At 36.3% G+C, this 17075-nt stretch overlaps 3 protein-coding genes across 8 annotated transcripts; 1 reads left to right on the plus strand and 2 right to left on the minus strand.

Annotated features, from left to right (window-relative positions):
• Positions 1 to 214: 214 nt before the first annotated feature.
• LOC128886868 (nuclear cap-binding protein subunit 1) lies at positions 215 to 4238 on the minus strand. The gene is made up of 11 exons (XM_054142064.1): positions 3916 to 4238; positions 3240 to 3708; positions 2659 to 3153; positions 2407 to 2578; positions 2115 to 2320; positions 1911 to 2014; positions 1601 to 1836; positions 1339 to 1517; positions 1005 to 1260; positions 820 to 933; positions 215 to 735 (listed from the first exon to the last, which is right to left on the minus strand). Exons 1-11 carry the CDS (start codon positions 3953 to 3955, stop codon positions 622 to 624), a joined length of 2385 nt encoding a protein of 794 aa, XP_053998039.1. The 5' UTR covers positions 3956 to 4238; the 3' UTR covers positions 215 to 621.
• A 155-nt stretch (positions 4239 to 4393) lies between these two features.
• Positions 4394 to 10143, plus strand: LOC128886865 (valine--tRNA ligase). Of its 2 annotated transcripts, XM_054142055.1 has the most exons (19): positions 4394 to 4777; positions 5309 to 5482; positions 5588 to 5715; positions 5814 to 5978; positions 6052 to 6253; positions 6316 to 6604; positions 6671 to 6795; positions 6870 to 7015; positions 7081 to 7285; positions 7474 to 7647; positions 7716 to 7837; positions 7912 to 8020; positions 8081 to 8356; positions 8460 to 8795; positions 8882 to 9037; positions 9119 to 9322; positions 9402 to 9677; positions 9749 to 9969; positions 10080 to 10143. In XM_054142055.1, the coding sequence occupies exons 1-18, from the start codon at positions 4607 to 4609 to the stop codon at positions 9962 to 9964; spliced, it is 3474 nt and encodes a 1157-aa protein (XP_053998030.1). In that variant the 5' UTR covers positions 4394 to 4606; the 3' UTR covers positions 9965 to 9969; positions 10080 to 10143. The 2 variants fall into 2 exon arrangements, with proteins under 2 accessions (XP_053998030.1, XP_053998029.1); XM_054142054.1 differs by lacking the exon at positions 10080 to 10143 and having other exon boundaries at positions 9749 to 10038.
• Positions 10144 to 10702: 559 nt separating this feature from the next.
• LOC128886867 (DENN domain-containing protein 1A) lies at positions 10703 to 16823 on the minus strand. Of its 5 annotated transcripts, none has more exons than XM_054142060.1 (14): positions 15679 to 16823; positions 15231 to 15368; positions 14977 to 15112; positions 14864 to 14917; positions 14522 to 14779; positions 14274 to 14375; positions 13947 to 14174; positions 13691 to 13867; positions 13553 to 13585; positions 13295 to 13349; positions 13037 to 13220; positions 12834 to 12963; positions 11682 to 12305; positions 10703 to 11440 (listed from the first exon to the last, which is right to left on the minus strand). In XM_054142060.1, exons 1-14 carry the CDS (start codon positions 15936 to 15938, stop codon positions 11024 to 11026), a joined length of 2796 nt encoding a protein of 931 aa, XP_053998035.1. In that variant the 5' UTR covers positions 15939 to 16823; the 3' UTR covers positions 10703 to 11023. The 5 variants fall into 5 exon arrangements, with proteins under 5 accessions (XP_053998035.1, XP_053998034.1, XP_053998038.1 ...); XM_054142059.1 differs by having other exon boundaries at positions 12834 to 12966; positions 15679 to 16822; XM_054142063.1 differs by lacking the exon at positions 11682 to 12305 and having other exon boundaries at positions 15679 to 16820.
• Between the last annotated feature and the right edge of the window lie 252 nt (positions 16824 to 17075).

A 17075-nucleotide genomic window follows, 5' to 3' on the forward strand; every position in this document is an offset into this window, starting at 1 on the left:
TATGTTGAAGATTTAGTACCGGTGGCGTCATCGCTGGAAAAACGCCCAAGTTTGTAGTGAAAATAGTTCTCACTGTTGCTGCTAGATGGCGTATGGTTTAGTTTTAGTGGCGCCACATATTTTACATAATCATCCGTTTATGTAAAATAAAGAATAATTGAATAATGGTATCAGTGGCGCCTTATCTTATATTACATAATAAATACTGTCTAAATTTTTCTTCTTCAAACTTTTATTTACATTATATTTTACTGTTTATACTACGAAAATCGTAGTCTCGTTTAAGAAACGTCTACAAATCATTTGTCGAAAACAAATTTACGTAAATGACGGTGCGATAAATATATCGATATTTACATCGAAATGAAATAAACGTCAATACAAAACCGTAAACACATAATATTATGTAATACGTCACATGATTACGAAACAATTGTTTACGTTCAATTTCAAAATATAATGTCAATATGAAATTGTCTTTTTTTTTGTTTTCGTTTTTAACTCGGTAACATATCGCGTCGGGTTATGAAACATAATTTTACATTCAGAAATTCTTGTATTCATACCAGCGCTAACTTACATTCGATAAAGTAAAATGGTTACCGTACAAAAACAGATGGTTCACGCTCGTAGAGAAACAAATTGATGGAAAACATCCAAAATATGAGGATCTAGATCTGGCGTAAACAGTAATGTTTCTAGAGTCGACGAATACTTTTGAACTTGTTCGTGGTGCTGTAAAAAAATTTCAAGAGAAATTTATGTCGGCCAAAGGTACTCGTTATTCTACTTTTTAATATAGATTAATCTGTAACTTACAGTTAGGAATACTTGCTGCAATCTTCCTATTGTCCACTTGTACCAGTGAGTATTATAATCTATACCATCGGTATCGCAACGCACTAGATGTTCAGACAAAATCATTATAAAACGCTGGAACAGAAATGAACATGTATTTAATTCAACTGGATTAAACATAACGGTAAGTTTGAAACAATTTGTACCTGAAAAATGATTAGAAACAGATTTTTCTGATCTGCTTGAGCTGCTTCTAGTTTCTCCTCCATTCGTTCTACAACGTCTTCCGATGGTTTCTCTTTATTTCTGTCTTTGTTATTATCTTCGTCCTCCGATGACGATCCTGATCTACTTTCCGCTCTTCTCAACTTCTCTCGAGCTTCCGTCAGTTCCGTGCTCAACTTGGTCACGTGTTTATTCTTTTTTCGTATCGTCAAATGAAGTATCTCCCAAATATATAACCTGGGGAAAACGTAAATACCGTCAGATCGAGTACGTTTTACCGTCGCGAATTATTATCGTTAAAGGTACGATGAGTACTTGGTAAATTCTGACGCCATCTCCTTCGAAAATATCCAATTGGCAATGGCGCTGCATTCGATGATACCAGTCTTTAAGAGTTTGTCTGTTAAAACTACGATCATTTGATAATGATTCTTCCACAGTGCGTACATATTCCTTAAAATACATATCTGTGCCTCCTCCGTTTCTGCGAGAGCCTATAAAAATAAAAAAAATCACTTTTTAACAAATGTTACCCACTTGCATCGAATCGACGAATAATATTCATTCGATGTGGCACCTTAAAAACACTGTGAAATTTTCCTATCGCCGCGAAGCTATGACTAAAGCTTTTAGAACCTAGGTTCAATAAAGTTTGTACAAAAACGTCGATTTTCAAGGGATTGAAATTGTTGGTTTCTTCGTTTTCTCTGGGACCTGGCAGCGTGTTTAATACGTTGAGTACATCTTCTAGAGTACATTTTCGTCTAATGGAGACGACTAATTCGTGAGCTGCCGCTGTACCAGGAAGCGAGCCTGAAATAATTAATGTTTAACACGAGTTCAATTTTCAGCACATGAAATAATAACTTTGATCGTATTATACTTACTAGCTCCTTCGGAAGTATACTTATAAATAGGCTCTGGAGGTGGTGGAATCAAATCAACATACGATTCTGGCATCATGTCTCGTATTCTTTGATAATATGACAATCTAAACATAAATTATACTCTATAAAGTAGAATTAATCATATGTACATATATGTCTAATGCATAAAACACTATACATATATAATAAAATTGATATATGTACCGCAAAGCTTTAAGGAGTACTTCTCGAATGAATTTTGGACGTGGATGTTCTGGATCGCGTTGCAAGCAAGAATCCCAATCTTCCCAAGACCAACGAAATTGGAAATTACTTAAATGGTATGCGAACCACCATACGAAACGATCGAAGGCAGCAGCAGCCATGCTATCTATGCGACGGAATAAAATCTCTGTCGCTTGCGCTAAAACCTATGACAAACGTGGAATAAGATTTTTCAACTAAAAATAATTGAAAAAAATATTTTTTCCTAGTTAAGTAACTGAGAAAATCTCACCTGTGGCACCGTCGATGGTTGTAGCTTACAAAGTTCGATCAAAATTGACCCGTAGCATATTTCTAAATGCTTAGGCGCCGGCAGTTGAAACAATTCGCCAAATATCACTTCCACGATACAATAATCTAAAGGGATTTTCGCTTTATACGGAAAGTTTAATAATTGAGCTGCACTGTAATATATATAATTCATTATGTAAATTGTATATAGTTTGACAATTAAGATACAAAACATAACGCGCGTAACACGTACCAATCTTTTCTTTCGTAAAAATAATTATTGATTATCTGTCTTAAATGTTCTTCTATAAGAAAACGTTCGATAGCGTGACTACCAGGTAATAATGGTCCTTCGGCTGGACAATCCGTGTAATCGAACATACGAAAAACTACCGTGGGCAATGGATAAGAATAAGATTCGTGATGCGGCGGTGCCATTATAGTAGGCAGATTGTGTTGCAATGCTTCGCAAAGTATCGAATCGAACGCGAGATACGGCCTGGGAATATGTTTCTCTGCCCAGTTGTCTTGTCTGAGCTTTCGCACTTGAGCCCACAAACAATCCAAGTACTCTTCCTGAGGATGAGGCGTGTCGCTCGACCAAATTCTCAAGGCTGGTTGATGCTTTTTGCTTCGTTTATTTAAAAATATCTCTATCGTTACCATTAAGTGATCCAACTCTTGCTCTTTCTTTTCATACAGTTCTCTTCCAACCCATGGCAGTGTCGATAATACAGCGTATACGTACCTACAAAGTTAGGCGGTAAAGCGTAAGTTCATTTTTGTTCTCACCATTAAGTACATCTTTTTTTACTACTTATTTCTTTTACATACCAATCGCGTCTTACTTGAGGCACACCGTCTTCGTTAGCAGCATCTAACATATTGTCGAATAGCTGCATCAAGGATCCACAAGATAGAACATGACAATTTACTAAATCGGCGAGAAATCTTAACGAGTATCTGGCGACGTCCCATTTACACGCTTTTAATGAATCTTTAAAATTCTTCACCATATAATCAACAAATTCTCCGCCAAAATTAAAATTCTTTGCATTCAATAATCCAACAAGCGTAGTATAAATTGTGCATTTCTCTGGCATTTTAATAGCACAGTCAGTCAAAATCCTAAGTATTTTACTGCGGAACAAACCAAGATCGGCTTCCAATACAGAAGCCAGACCTTCGAGATTGCTCTCCAATGAAGATGTCGATTTTTCTCCCACTCGTAAAATAAGAGATTCCAGCCGATCTTCGATTTCTTGGTTCTCTGACACTCTCCTGCGTTTCTTGTACGTACGTTCTGAAAAGAATTTACAGCGTGACTTTAATTATATTAAATTATTCGTTAATAATTGTGTATTTTAGATAAAACGAAACTAATCGTCCCACTACAAACAGGAAGCAAGGAAATATAGTACAACATAAAAAAATATTTTGAATATTTAATTCGAATTGCATTTGATATCTAGAAAAAGTATACGAAAATATGAGAAACTCATGGCTTTACCGTATCCATCTTCTTCTTCGTGAACTCTTCTGCGACTCATTTTCCAAATATCGAATATATCCTGTCAATTGGTCGTTATTTTTATAATGTCATATACGCTATGACAATTACGCTTCGACAACTTTTTGTATTAGAAACCATTTAACTGTAAACCATCGTAGGAAATCCTAACCCTTTGATCTTCCATAACCAGTAAATCAGTTCACTTCAGTTCACTTTGGTCGTAAAGCAAAAGCAGTAAAGTAGCTGAAAGTAGCGGAAAGCGATGAAGCGAAGCAGAGGCGGAACGTTACGTTACGTTACACGTTACACGAAATATTCCACGAAATATAAAATAACATAGATATCGATATTAGTATGTAGAATACAGTATAGCAGGATGGCAATGTTTCCTAACCTCACCACTAGAAAGCTATGATAATTGTTTCTCTGTAAACCTGACCAATCTAACAATTGCTGGTAGTTCGTGGTACTGCGTGCTACCCAGTGTTACCAATACCTATACCAATCCAATGTCAATATGGGATCGTGATCGTGCTCTGCTATCCACTTCATATTCGCTTGTCCATGCTTCTCCATTGGTATCGTGGATGAAAAGCGCATGGTTAATTGTAATTTTTCCAATTGTGTCATCATATGGTTTTTGTCCGAAAAATTCGATTGTGAGAGACAGTGATACGTTATCAGTGAAATGGTGGATATGAAGAGCGAGGAAATCAACGGAGAGATCGAGGTCCCTCAAAAGAGTGCGAAACAATTGCAGAAAGAGGCGAAGAAATTGGCGAAACTCGAGAAGTTTAAGCAAAAACAGGAAAAGAAGGAGACCGATGACAAAACACCAAAAGTGAAAGAAAAAAATGAAGTAAGGAGAATCTGAGACTGTTGTCATTGTTGAAATTTTTTTCCGATTGTTTGTCAGTTAACCTCCGATCCATATGGTCTTCGTAACGTGGTCGAGAGAACATTTTCAAATTCGAAATTATATCCACTGTGAAAAACAGAAACGATACGTATCTTTGCAATTGTTTCATGTGTCTCAGGGAAAAATGATAATTAAACGATTCACGATACAACAAAATATAAGAAAGGAAAATACTAATCTGATAAATCAAATTAATTTACGTACAAATATTACGTAATTACGCGTACCTACTTTCCCTTTAAAATTAATCGACCATGACATTTTTTGGCCTCGAGTTCTTTAGAGACCTTGAGCCTTGAGCCTTGAGTTGTATTCGTAATGTTACATTTTCCTTGTAATGGCTGTATTTAACCTTGTACATGCCGTTTTTTATAAATAATAAATTAAACATTTTCAGTATAATTACCACTTGAACCTCTAAAGCTTTTGTAATTGAATTGTAAATATGTCTTCTGTTTTTCATCCTTGCAGAAAAATGAAAAGAAAAAAGAATGCAAGGAATCGACTTTGTACACAATAGGCACGCCTGTGGGAGAAAAGAAAGATGTTACTTGTGCAATGCCTGACGCGTATAGTCCGAAATATGTTGAAGCTGCATGGTATGCATGGTGGGAAAAGCAAGGCTTTTTTAAACCCGAATACGGTGTATGTAACAGAAGCAATAATGCTTCGATAATGAATTGATTTAATATATAATAACGTTAGAGTAGCACCATTCGCGTCTCATATTGCTTATGTTATTAATTGCAGAGGAAAAGTATATCAGAGCCAAATCCTAAGGGCAAATTTGTAATCGTGATACCACCTCCTAATGTAACCGGTTATCTTCATCTTGGACATGCTTTAACTAATGCTGTAGAAGACACTATTACAAGATGGTAAATAATTGCTTTTGCTATTATGTATTAAATACAGAAATAGCGATAAAATTTAATTTAGCGATGCAAGAATAATGGAGATTTTTCTGGTTTACAAGGAATCGCATGAAAGGCCGCACGACGTTATGGAATCCAGGGTGTGATCATGCGGGTATTGCCACTCAAGTAGTCGTCGAGAAGAAACTTTGGAAAGAGGAGAGACAAACTCGCCACGATATAGGAAGAGAAAACTTTGTTCAAAAAGTTTGGAAATGGAAGGAAGAGTAAATACGAATATAGATCATATATAAATTCAAGGTTGTATATAAATTCAAGGGCGTAATGCGTGAATTTCAGGAAAGGAAATAGAATTTACTTACAGTTACGAAAGTTAGGGGGTTCGTTGGATTGGGATCGTGCTTGTTTCACTATGGATCCGAAATTATGTCGCGCTGTTACGGAGGCATTTATAAGATTGCACGATGACGGTACAATATACAGGAGTAATCGTTTAGTGAATTGGTCATGTACTTTAAAAAGTGCTATTTCCGATATAGAAGTAAGAATCCTTGACTGTAAAATAGTTGCTCGAGGTTGGTAGTTGATCTATGTTGTTTTCAGGTCGATAAAGTTGAATTAACTGGTCGCACGTTACTTTCGATTCCTGGGTATCAAGAAAAAGTGGAATTTGGAGTTCTAGTGTTGTTTGCTTACGAAGTAATAGATACCAAGGAAAAGATAGTAGTAGCTACTACTCGTATCGAAACTATGTTAGGGGACACAGCTATCGCGGTTCATCCGCAAGACACTAGATATACTCAGTTCATCGGAAAATATGTACAGCATCCGTTTTGTAACAGAAAATTACCTATCGTAGCCGATGAATTTGTCGAAAGAGAGTTTGGAACAGGTCGATAATTATAATTGTGCAAATTATTCTGTGAGAACATTGCTAAATTGACGTTAATTTTGATAGGCGCTGTAAAAATTACACCAGCTCACGATCCCAACGATTACGAAGTCGGAAAAAGGCAAAATTTACCATTCGTTACTATTTTTGATGACAATGGAGATATTGTTGGAGATTACGGACAATTTACGGTATTTACATTTTCTGTAAAAGTACTAAGAAATTATTAACACGTTGTTTTAATCGTTTGAACTCGTTTAAATAGGGGATGAAACGGTTCCATGCTAGAACAGCTATAATAAAAGAACTGAAAGCAAGGAATTTGTTCATTGAGATTAAAGACAATCCTATGGTGGTACCAATCTGTAGTAGATCTAAAGATGTAGTCGAACCATTGATAAAACCACAATGGTGAATATTTTGTCGATGAAAATAACAAACAACGATCGAATATGTTACATTTATCTTATTCGTAGGTATGTAAAGTGCAGCGAGATGGCTGCGAAAGCGACAAAAGCGGTGCAAACTGGCGATTTAAAAATCATACCAGACCAATACAAAAAAATTTGGTACTACTGGATGGATAACATAAGAGATTGGTGCATCTCGCGGCAATTGTGGTGGGGTCATCGTATTCCTGCTTACTCTGTTAAAGTAATAAATACAGCTGCAAATCTTAAGGTAATTTCACGGAGAATCCCGTAACATAATTAATCGTTTGCATTGAGAGATTTGTTTCTAATACGAGCAACAAGTAACCGCAAGGTAATTCTGAGATGACTCTGCTGAAAATTAAAATACATCTTTTCTCTATAAAAATGTCTGAATGTTTAAATTCAAGTTCAGTCGTACAAATTCATTTTACTTAGCCAGAAGATGATTACTGGGTGAGTGGACACTCCGAGAGCGAAGCTAAAGAAAAAGCTGCCAAACAGTTGGGTGTATCTGTAGATAATATTATTGTTACGCAAGATCCTGATGTTTTAGACACGTGGTTCTCTTCTGGTCTCTTTCCATTCTCGATATTTGGATGGCCAGACAATGTATGTAAATATTGTTTCAGATATTCGAATACTTACTTCGATGCTGATGTAAACTTACTGTTTTCCAGACGGAGGAGCTCGATGCATTTTATCCCGGTACATTATTAGAAACTGGTCACGACATATTATTCTTCTGGGTGGCGCGAATGGTATTTCTGGGTGAAAAGTTGCTAGGAAAATTACCATTCAAGTACGTATAAGAATTATCTTCGTGTTTAGAGTTCGTCGTCAAAGATACGTATAAAACGATATTTCTTTCATTAGAGAAGTGTATCTGCACGCGATGGTACGAGACGCGCACGGAAGAAAAATGAGCAAGTCCCTAGGAAACGTCATAGATCCAATGGATGTGATCAACGGAATAACATTGGAGGTATGTTTCGTAAGATTTCAAAGTATAACATTATTTTACTTGAATACATGTATAATTTAGGAGCTTCATAAGCAACTGACACATTCCAATTTGGATCCGAACGAGCTTAAACGTGCTATCGAGGGACAGAAACGCGATTATCCCCAGGGAATCCCCGAGTGCGGTACCGACGCTCTACGATTCGCCCTGTGCGCTTACACAACGCAAGGTCGTGATATCAATCTCGATATTCTTCGCGTACAAGGATATCGATTCTTCTGTAACAAGATATGGAACGCGACAAAGTTTGCTTTCATGTACCTTCATTCCAATGTCGATTACGACCTGGTTCAACCGGTAAGACTGTCGGTACATAAAAGCATGTTTGTTAAAAATTTATAAGAATCCACTGACGCGTCTTTAAACGTACACATCCGACGTTGCGCTCTTTCTATTACAGATGAATTGCAACGATCGGAATAGTACCGATGCGATAGGTGATAACGAATGGTATCGGGAGGCCTTGAAAGAAGCGTGTGTTCAGGATGCGTTAAATAATTATTTGGGAGATTATTCGTATCTAGACGGACACAGTCCGTCGCGGGTCGATGCGAAAGTTTACGAAACTTTAGTCGAATTGAACATAGATGTTACCAGCTATCCCCATTTACATCGTTGGTACAAACACATCGCATCGTATAGCAAACAAGAGCGAACTGGGTTCCGGCCAGATCAAAATAAAATATTGCTTCGATATGCCAGCAAAATACGCGCGAGTCGTACCAGTAAGAAACAGGTGCGCTATATACAAGTTAAGATAGAAATCAATATTTATATAAGTATAAAATTATATTCTGGATTATATGCTCCTTTTGTTGGTAGTCATTTGCCGCTGAGACAAATGTCGACTTGTGGATGCTTTCTCGCCTAAGTTACGCTGTCAAGACTTGCGATGATGCAATGGTACAGTATGACTTCACAACGGCCACCACTACATGCTACAATCTTTGGTTGTACGATTTGTGCGACGTTTACTTGGTTTGTATATAGTTAAATTTATTGGATAGCGTAACCAGAGAGTCCCTAGGTTTTCATATTAACACTAATCCATTATTTCAGGAGTATTTGAAACCAGTATTTCAAAGTAACGACGATAACAGGAAGCTCGCAGCAAGGAGAACTTTATTTAAGACGTTAGATGTCGGATTAAGATTATTGGCTCCGTTTATGCCTTTCATAACGGAAGAACTTTATCAACGTTTGCCTCGTAAAACACAAATTTATCCCAGTATTTGCGTTAGTCCGTATCCAGAACTGTCAGAGGTAAAACACTGTTTTCCTTACGTTATTCGTTTGTTTCTTTCTCGAAGATTTAATATTCGATCGTTTGATCATTTCGTAGGATCTTCAGAGAAATTTGGAGATAGAGAAGGATGTCGATTTTGCTAATAAAATAATAAAAAATGTTCGGTCTACGCGTGCAACCTACAATTTACCGAACAAAACGAAAACTGAAGCATTTCTCGTATGCGTTGACAATAGTCTGAAGGAAAAAATTATGGAATATCAGTTGCTGATAGAAACTCTTGCTTATTCTACGATTAGTACGCGCGAACCACCGACAGGATGTGCTATTATTACTGTAACAGACAAAGTTCAAGTACATCTGCTTTTAAAGGTAACGATTTCCTGTCATCTTGTACACTTGTAATCTTCTTAATCTTATAATCGTATTATTGGACGTTTAAGGGTTTGATCGATCCAAAGAAGGAATTGGAAAAACTCTGTAAAAAGAAGGAGCAGTTAGTAGATGTTATACAGAAAATAAACCAAGCTATAGAAGTTCCTGATTATAATGTTAAAGTACCTTTGGACGTGCAAAACAATAACAAAGAAAAGTTGTTAAATAGCGAAGGAGAATTGCAACGAATCGCCGACGCGATAACGGCTTTACGAACAATGTAACAAAGGTCTTAATTTTATATCCTACATTATCTTTTACATCCCTATTTATTACATTATATTTTACCAAAAACGATCACCGGTATTCTTCTTCTTTAATAACTATGTAATATTATAGATTGAAATAATTAAATTCACAAATTTTATCGAGGAGAAATAAAGTCAAAAGGTAATGTAGACAACCCCGGCATTGGAGAAGAATTGTTCTTCGTATTCATTTATTATAAAGCATTACCAATTAATGTGCAACAATCGTTAAATTAATATGTTCAAAATCTAACAACGACGAACTAATAATTTCGCATATAATCGTACTTAATTTGTTCCAATTGATTATTTTCTCCGTATACCGATGATAATTTGCTATCATCTATATAACTTCTCGTATACGACGACGCCATCACGTTATGCATGCGAACAGAATTTCCTTTAGTTGTACAATTTGTGATATATGATTTACATTGTCAGTATTATCTACTGTATTACTACGTTTTAGCACAATGATTTTTATGAACTTGATGTACACGAACTAGAATATTTTTGGGGCTTGATTCGATAATATTAAATCATATATATATATATATATTTTTTTTTTTTTAAGAATGTCACTTCTCGACTAATATCTCGTATCATGTTGTTTTACGATAATTACAATATTCGCAACTGGATGCGTCGATGGAAACAAACTTTGTACGCGATATTTTTTTACGATTTACTTTGGAAGATACGGCGATTTGAAAATTGCTCGAAACCAGGCGTAAATGGACGTTTAAAAGAGTTGCGAATTCGACACGATCTGTTCTCGATAGAAAAAGTACTCGAGAACGCAAGTGTTATAATTGTGCTACAGAGCAAAACCATTATATTGCGTTTTGCGAATGGTTACGATATTACGATTAACGTTAATTCTATTCACCGTTCCTCCGCGACACTTGTTAACAACTGATTTTCTGTAGGCGTTCAACGATGCGCTTATCCTTACACGAATAACAATAAAACAAAAAAGCGATACTAACGTTATATGTACAATCGTGATATGTGAACGTGAATTTGTTTAATGAACTATTCGAATTTCGTCCAATTGTTTTGCGATTTAATGGCAGGCGCGTTCAACGTTAAACTAAACGTGTTATCGACGTTGCTAATACTGTTATTGGATGCGTTGCATACTGTGGAGTTTCTCGTCGGCGAATCGCCGTTACTTATGCTAAATTTATTAAAGTCCAAGCCGTAGGCTTGCAACAAATCCAGGTCGCCGAAGTTATCAGAAGATTTTTGTGGGTTATCGGTATTTTTGTGCGAAGGTTGGAAGTACGGATACAACGGATTGCTAAGGCCCTCGCCCATTTCTGGTATATGCAACGACTGAGTCATCTGTTTGGAACTCGTCACATCCGAGGATCTGGAAAGCAGTGGGTCAAAGTCGTCGCTGCTTGTCGTCGAGTCTAATCTAATTAAATCTGGCACTTCTGGAGAGTTCTGCAAGCGATACAACGTAAAAGAAATTAAGAACGAAACTGTTATTAATATCTGCATAATTTAAAAAAAAATTATATTTATTTGTAGAATCATTTAATAATTTCTTTAAGCTAATACAGGATCAAAAGAAAAATCTTTTACAGTGAACGTTGTATATTCCACGTTTAATGATTATTAGACAAAAGAAGCGATTATACAGTCAAAGGAACAAATAAAATAAATAATAGATGATGACGTTTACCTTTGGAAGTGCAGAATAGGATGTACTACTGAATGCATGGGATGCAGCATGAAAATTAACAGACAACGATGCGTTTGGATCATGAAAAATTGATGGTTGCAAATAGGAAGGCGTAAACACTTTGCTGGTATCGAAGGGATCGTTCTCTTTCGGATGGGTATCGGGATCTATACTTTTCAAACGCGCGTCGAACGAATGGTCATCCTCCTCCGAATCGTAATTTGTAAAAGCATCGTCGGCGTAAAATTTAACGCGTTTGGAGTAATTTTCTAAATTATTTTTACGTGTCTTAGCATTCGATTGCTGCGGATTGAAAGATGCGTAATAACTACGTTTTATAAACTCGTTAACCCGAAGATCGTGTAAGACATCACTCGACTGTTCGTTGCCTGAGTTTTTTCTCAAAACAGGCGACAACGATGGTTTGTTGATTTCTTCTTCAGCTTTATTCGTTTCTGGATTTAAAGAATCGAACGAACTAGTGGAATGTGGAATTTGGTGGGACGATGGTTTTACGGAAGACATGTAAATCGGATTTGCGATAACTGTACTAGGTGGAGGGCCGTGCCGCATGTGCCCATTCCATGCAGGTCTCAAGCTGTCTAAACTGCGTACTGGTTTCAACTGAAAGTGATGCATGACTCAAATCATTTACGTAACCTCGGCAACAAAAAGAAAAATGGAAAATAATTATGAACCGCGTGCAAAAAATATACAACCCTCGTTAACGTATTTACATTTCATTTGAACTCAAAGAATCTGAATATTCTGGACATGCATAATATCGAGCGCTCAATCTCAATATACAGCGTGTCTCGCTTAAATATTTCAAAGAGATTAAAATGGGACACTCTATAGAATCATATCATAAAATATAGGCATGCTATCGATGCTGGCTGCAATAACAATAACATCCAAGAGTTGAGCGTTAATAAACTCGTTTTTCTCGTCTAATCGTTCGATTAGCGAGATGAATAATTCACGGCGATCGACAATCGTAGCAAGTAATGAACAATTAATGTAAGAGACAATCGCTTCTCTAATATGACGCTATTTAAATGATTGGTATCGGTAAAGTTAAAATATTATAATTAATTTTTATAAATTTCCACAATGTATGAACGTTAAGATAGAAAAGAAATTCGTACATACTGTTCTATCAACAGGAGGTGTATTTGGAAATATCACATGGCGAAGTTCTTGCATAAGGTCAATGTTTACCCGTTCCGGCGGAGAATCAGATTCTTCAGGAGAACTAGGGCTCAATGGCGAATATTGCTTCCTGCTACAAGTTAAGCGATACGAGTTACGCGTATAATAAAATCTAAATGTAGAATTAAGAGATTCAAACTAACCTTGAATCCGTGAAATTGCTATTACGTATTCGAAGATCTTTCCTGTAACTAGTAGTCGCTGTGAAACCATTTGGCGATTTTGGCGGAGACGCGAAGTCGATGGGTCTTCTATCCGACGTTGGCGAACTGGGCGCAGATCTTGGTTGGTGAAACCTCATGCTGGTTTCGCTTCTGTTTGACCGACCTTGAAGGAGAACGAGGAAAATAAGGAATTCTGGAAAAATACGATTCAATGGACTTTACAAACAAATAGCACACCTTTCCATTTTAGACCCTTGTATGCTGTTTTCATGTCCTTTCCCTTGTCTTTTACCTGCGGACACATGTCTTGTAGAAGTAGCTATAGCTTATAGAGAACATTTAACTAGAAATAGACGCGAAAGAACGGTAACTTGTAAAGTTAAAGGGATTCTAAAATTATTATTTAAAATTATTAATAGTATGAACAAATTAATGATAAATATGTTGTTAGTTGATTAAACACAACGAATTTGTGATATACCCATTTAAACTTACTGATTTAACTGCGTACTTTACTGCTGGATTGGCCTAGAATTGAAGGGTAATCAGAAATACAAAAGTGAAACTTTGAGTTTCTATACTTGAATTCGAAACCTTTTTCCAAAACATTTTTTAAACCATGAGTCGACTCACCTTGTCTTTTACGCTGCGGAAAAATGCAGAACTTTCTTTTCGCATGGCGTACGTCCATTCTCGATACTGTTGCATAAACTTACTACTAGATTTAGCGGAATAGCTGCAAGCTTCCATTTCGAATTCATCCGAAAAGCCAAGCCCGGAATTAAACATGTTCAGTCTTTCCTCTATAAACTGAAATACACAAGAATTAAACAAACGAATTCCGATTATAATTAAACTACGCGTATACAGAACAAATTCTCTTTAGTACTTGTCGAAATATTTGCAACTCCAACATTTTTCGTAAAAAAGGTTGCATGGAAGATGGTCTGCTTTCCACGAATGCGTTATCATCGAAAGTGATGCTTTTCCCTTGCTCTATAGTTAACGCATCCCTATAGCCAGCAGTTAACTGCACCAATGCTTGCAAGAATGCCCTCGATACACCGTCTCCGAGGAGCGCAGGTCTGTTACGGAGTCCCTTTTTCAAATTGGTTACCTGGGACAAAGAAACTTTTTATTTTATTATTTAAGATGTGTTTTTATTCTTAAGAATAGATTCGTTATTTCAAAGATAATATCATAGTTTTATACGAACTACGTCCTGAGGTAGAGACTCCAAGTCCTGAAAGGGGGATTCTATGGTATTGTTATCGGCGTCCAAAATAACTACGTCTCCTAAATCGTTTTTACGTACTCTCTAAAAATAAAATTTAAAACATAAATAAAGATTCGTTTCGTTACTTAAATCGTTCTCTAAAACTAACGAATTTAAATGTATTCTTACTTCCAGTGGATTTACAAAGAACAAACAGAAATTATTCTTTTTAATTATTACTGAAATACCTGAAGCGTTGGTGCTGGTACCCCGATTAAAAACGGCATGGGTGCCGATAAATATTCTATTAAAGATAATGGCAAAACTGGGATATATATATGTTGCCAAATCATTGGATAAATTAAAGCATTACACGCTTGAACGCAAGCGCTTAATCTTGAAAGACGTTTCGAAGTGAAAATAATTCGTCGCTCGTATAACATACTAGCGAATATTATCATCATATTGTGAGCATCAACAGCGCTATAATATTCCGTTAAGTTTCTCTGAAACAATGAGATTTTTATATGCGGGATACGCTATCTAAAATATTCTTTTCCATGTATCGAAACAAATTTACGATCACTTACATTTTCTGGTATACTTGGTAGTTGAAATTGTTTCGGACTTTGACAAACAAAATACTGAAAATTTGTAATGTATAACTTAAACAATACATTTCTCTTTTAATTGGACTACTTACCACTTTAGAATTTGGAACTGGAATAGATATGGAACTACCGGGTAGGGGAACTGTACTTTTATATACAGTTTCAAGAAATTTCCAAACATCTTCTCCTGTACCATTACTCATTAGAGTTGCAACATTGTTTAACAGCCTGTTCAAATACAAAATTATAGTTTATCAGACTTTTTACGTTATATAACATAATTTGTAATCTATATAATTATATTCTATAGTCGTTTTGAAGCTTGTACCAAACCATCTATACTAACTTGTAAAACGTTTCATGCCATGGTAAAGCGCTCAAAATTACTAATGCCGTGTCCGTCTTGGGATCGTGCCGACAGAATCCAAACGTCCATTTCGAATCTATACTGGTGAATACAAATGAGAAATGCTGCACCGGCAAACTGAAATAAATATAATAATGCCAAATCATAATTTAATCGCGAATGTATACAGGAACAGTTTCAAGTTAAATATCATATGGTCCCCAGAGTACACAAAACAGATGGTATCAAATAACTGTGTTATGGTATAAGTTACATTTTTTATATTTTTTAAATGAACAGGAATTTACAATGGAAAACAAATAAAAGTACAGCTTAAGAAGATTTAGTTGAAATGGTCTAATTTTACAAGATCATAAATAAGGGTACAATCATATCTATGAATCTAGATAACTCGAGGACCTACCTACAGTTTAAGCTTAAGACTTACTTCTCTAGTTCGCAAGGATACGCAAATTGAGGGATGGACTCGAGTATTTTGTCATCCAAAAAAGAGCTAGGATACTTTTGGAGTATCCAGGGTGGATTTTCTCCTAGCGGTGCTGCTACTTCGCAGAAGCATTCAAAAAGAACTTGCACGTTGTCTCTGAAAATGTTAATGTATTTAAGTAAATCTAATCTCTTTTCAAGCAGCGACAGTATGTATGTATGCGCATGTGATATGTATATATCGTGACATATGTTAAACATATATTTGTTGATTGCTAACCAAACTGCATAGAGAACTCGTTAACATGTTCTGTATCCAAAGACAAAGTACTTGGCATTATCATTATGATCTCAAAATCAACAACAATTTATTTCAGCCTGGAATGCCGACAATCACTCTACTTCAAGTAAATGTATTCTGTGATCATAGCATATTTTTGTTAACGAACGATTATCCACTTTACATAGCGATACATGTATATAATATGTAAACATAAACTTGTCTCGTGAATGTTTTCTATTTTTAATTGTACGTAACGAAAGTTTCTCGACTCTTAACGAATAAGCAACTCGAACTGTCGACTGTCATACATAAATCTTCGATTAAAAAAGACACTTAGGTAATAGGGGCGCGACGAACAAACATACTTTCACTTGCTATTTATTGAGCAGAAATGGGAGGCTCTCGTGTCGTAACGAAAATGCCAGCGAACGAAACGAGACAATGGAGTATATCTACGAGCAAACAAAGCGAATAACGAATAATTCACTTGCCTCAATCTGGAACCCATGATAACAGTGAAAAAAAAAAAAGTACTTGGAGTGCTCTTGACGTCTATACGTCATTGTATGCGCTACATGACAGTAACGCATTCCATTCATGTAAATTTTAATTGCATCGCACGGTGTACTATCAGTGTTACGGGCAAGGCGAAGCACTACTTTTTCCTTTTTATTTTTTCTCACAACGAGAGGCGTTTCAAGTTTCAAGACGCAACTATCATACTACTATCGCTATCACACTATCAGTCACCAAGCACCGTACCAGCTATCATCTTTGACTGACTCTGACTATAATCACACTACAGACACGAAACTCCATCATGTTTCATTTCAGGTTGTTTCGTTGTTTCAAGTTTCGATTTCGAGCGCGCATGCGTCCTCTAAGGAGCATCAATCGGTGGATGAATCTAGAAAGGCCACCGCTCACTGAGACGCTCTGTGAGCAGGTCAGCTTACAAATTTTTCGTTTCGAAACATAGCGACGAAACATTCTCTCTACATAGGCACGCTTGTTCTATGGACCAATCACTTTCTCTTTCTATTCACACCGCATTGGTTTTATTACCCGTTGCCCCATCGGCATCGGTGAGAAAACGCCCAAGTTTCTAATGGAAA

Source organism: Hylaeus anthracinus, unplaced genomic scaffold (genome assembly GCF_026225885.1).
Source record: "Hylaeus anthracinus isolate JK02 unplaced genomic scaffold, UHH_iyHylAnth1.0_haploid 11985, whole genome shotgun sequence".
NCBI classification, from domain to species: Eukaryota; Metazoa; Arthropoda; class Insecta; order Hymenoptera; family Colletidae; genus Hylaeus; species Hylaeus anthracinus.

Coding starts and splice junctions, on each gene's coding strand:
- LOC128886865 (XM_054142055.1), top strand. CDS start 4,607: ATGGTGGATATGAAGAGCGAGGAAATCAACGGAGAGATCGAGGTCCCT. Junction 5,483..5,587: donor TTTTTAAACCCGAATACGGT/GTATGTAACAGA, acceptor TATTAATTGCAG/AGGAAAAGTATATCAGAGCC. Junction 6,796..6,869: donor GAGATTACGGACAATTTACG/GTATTTACATTT, acceptor TCGTTTAAATAG/GGGATGAAACGGTTCCATGC.
- LOC128886868 (XM_054142064.1), bottom strand. CDS start 3,955: ATGAGTCGCAGAAGAGTTCACGAAGAAGAAGATGGATACG. Junction 2,579..2,658: donor TTTTACGAAAGAAAAGATTG/GTACGTGTTACG, acceptor TATATATTACAG/TGCAGCTCAATTATTAAACT. Junction 1,261..1,338: donor ATGGCGTCAGAATTTACCAA/GTACTCATCGTA, acceptor CGTTTTCCCCAG/GTTATATATTTGGGAGATAC.
- LOC128886867 (XM_054142059.1), bottom strand. CDS start 15,938: ATGTTTAACATATGTCACGATATATACATATCACATGCGCATACATAC. Junction 14,175..14,273: donor AGTCTCTACCTCAGGACGTA/GTTCGTATAAAA, acceptor TCTTTGTCCCAG/GTAACCAATTTGAAAAAGGG. Junction 12,967..13,036: donor AGCAATTTCACGGATTCAAG/GTTAGTTTGAAT, acceptor CTTAACTTGTAG/CAGGAAGCAATATTCGCCAT.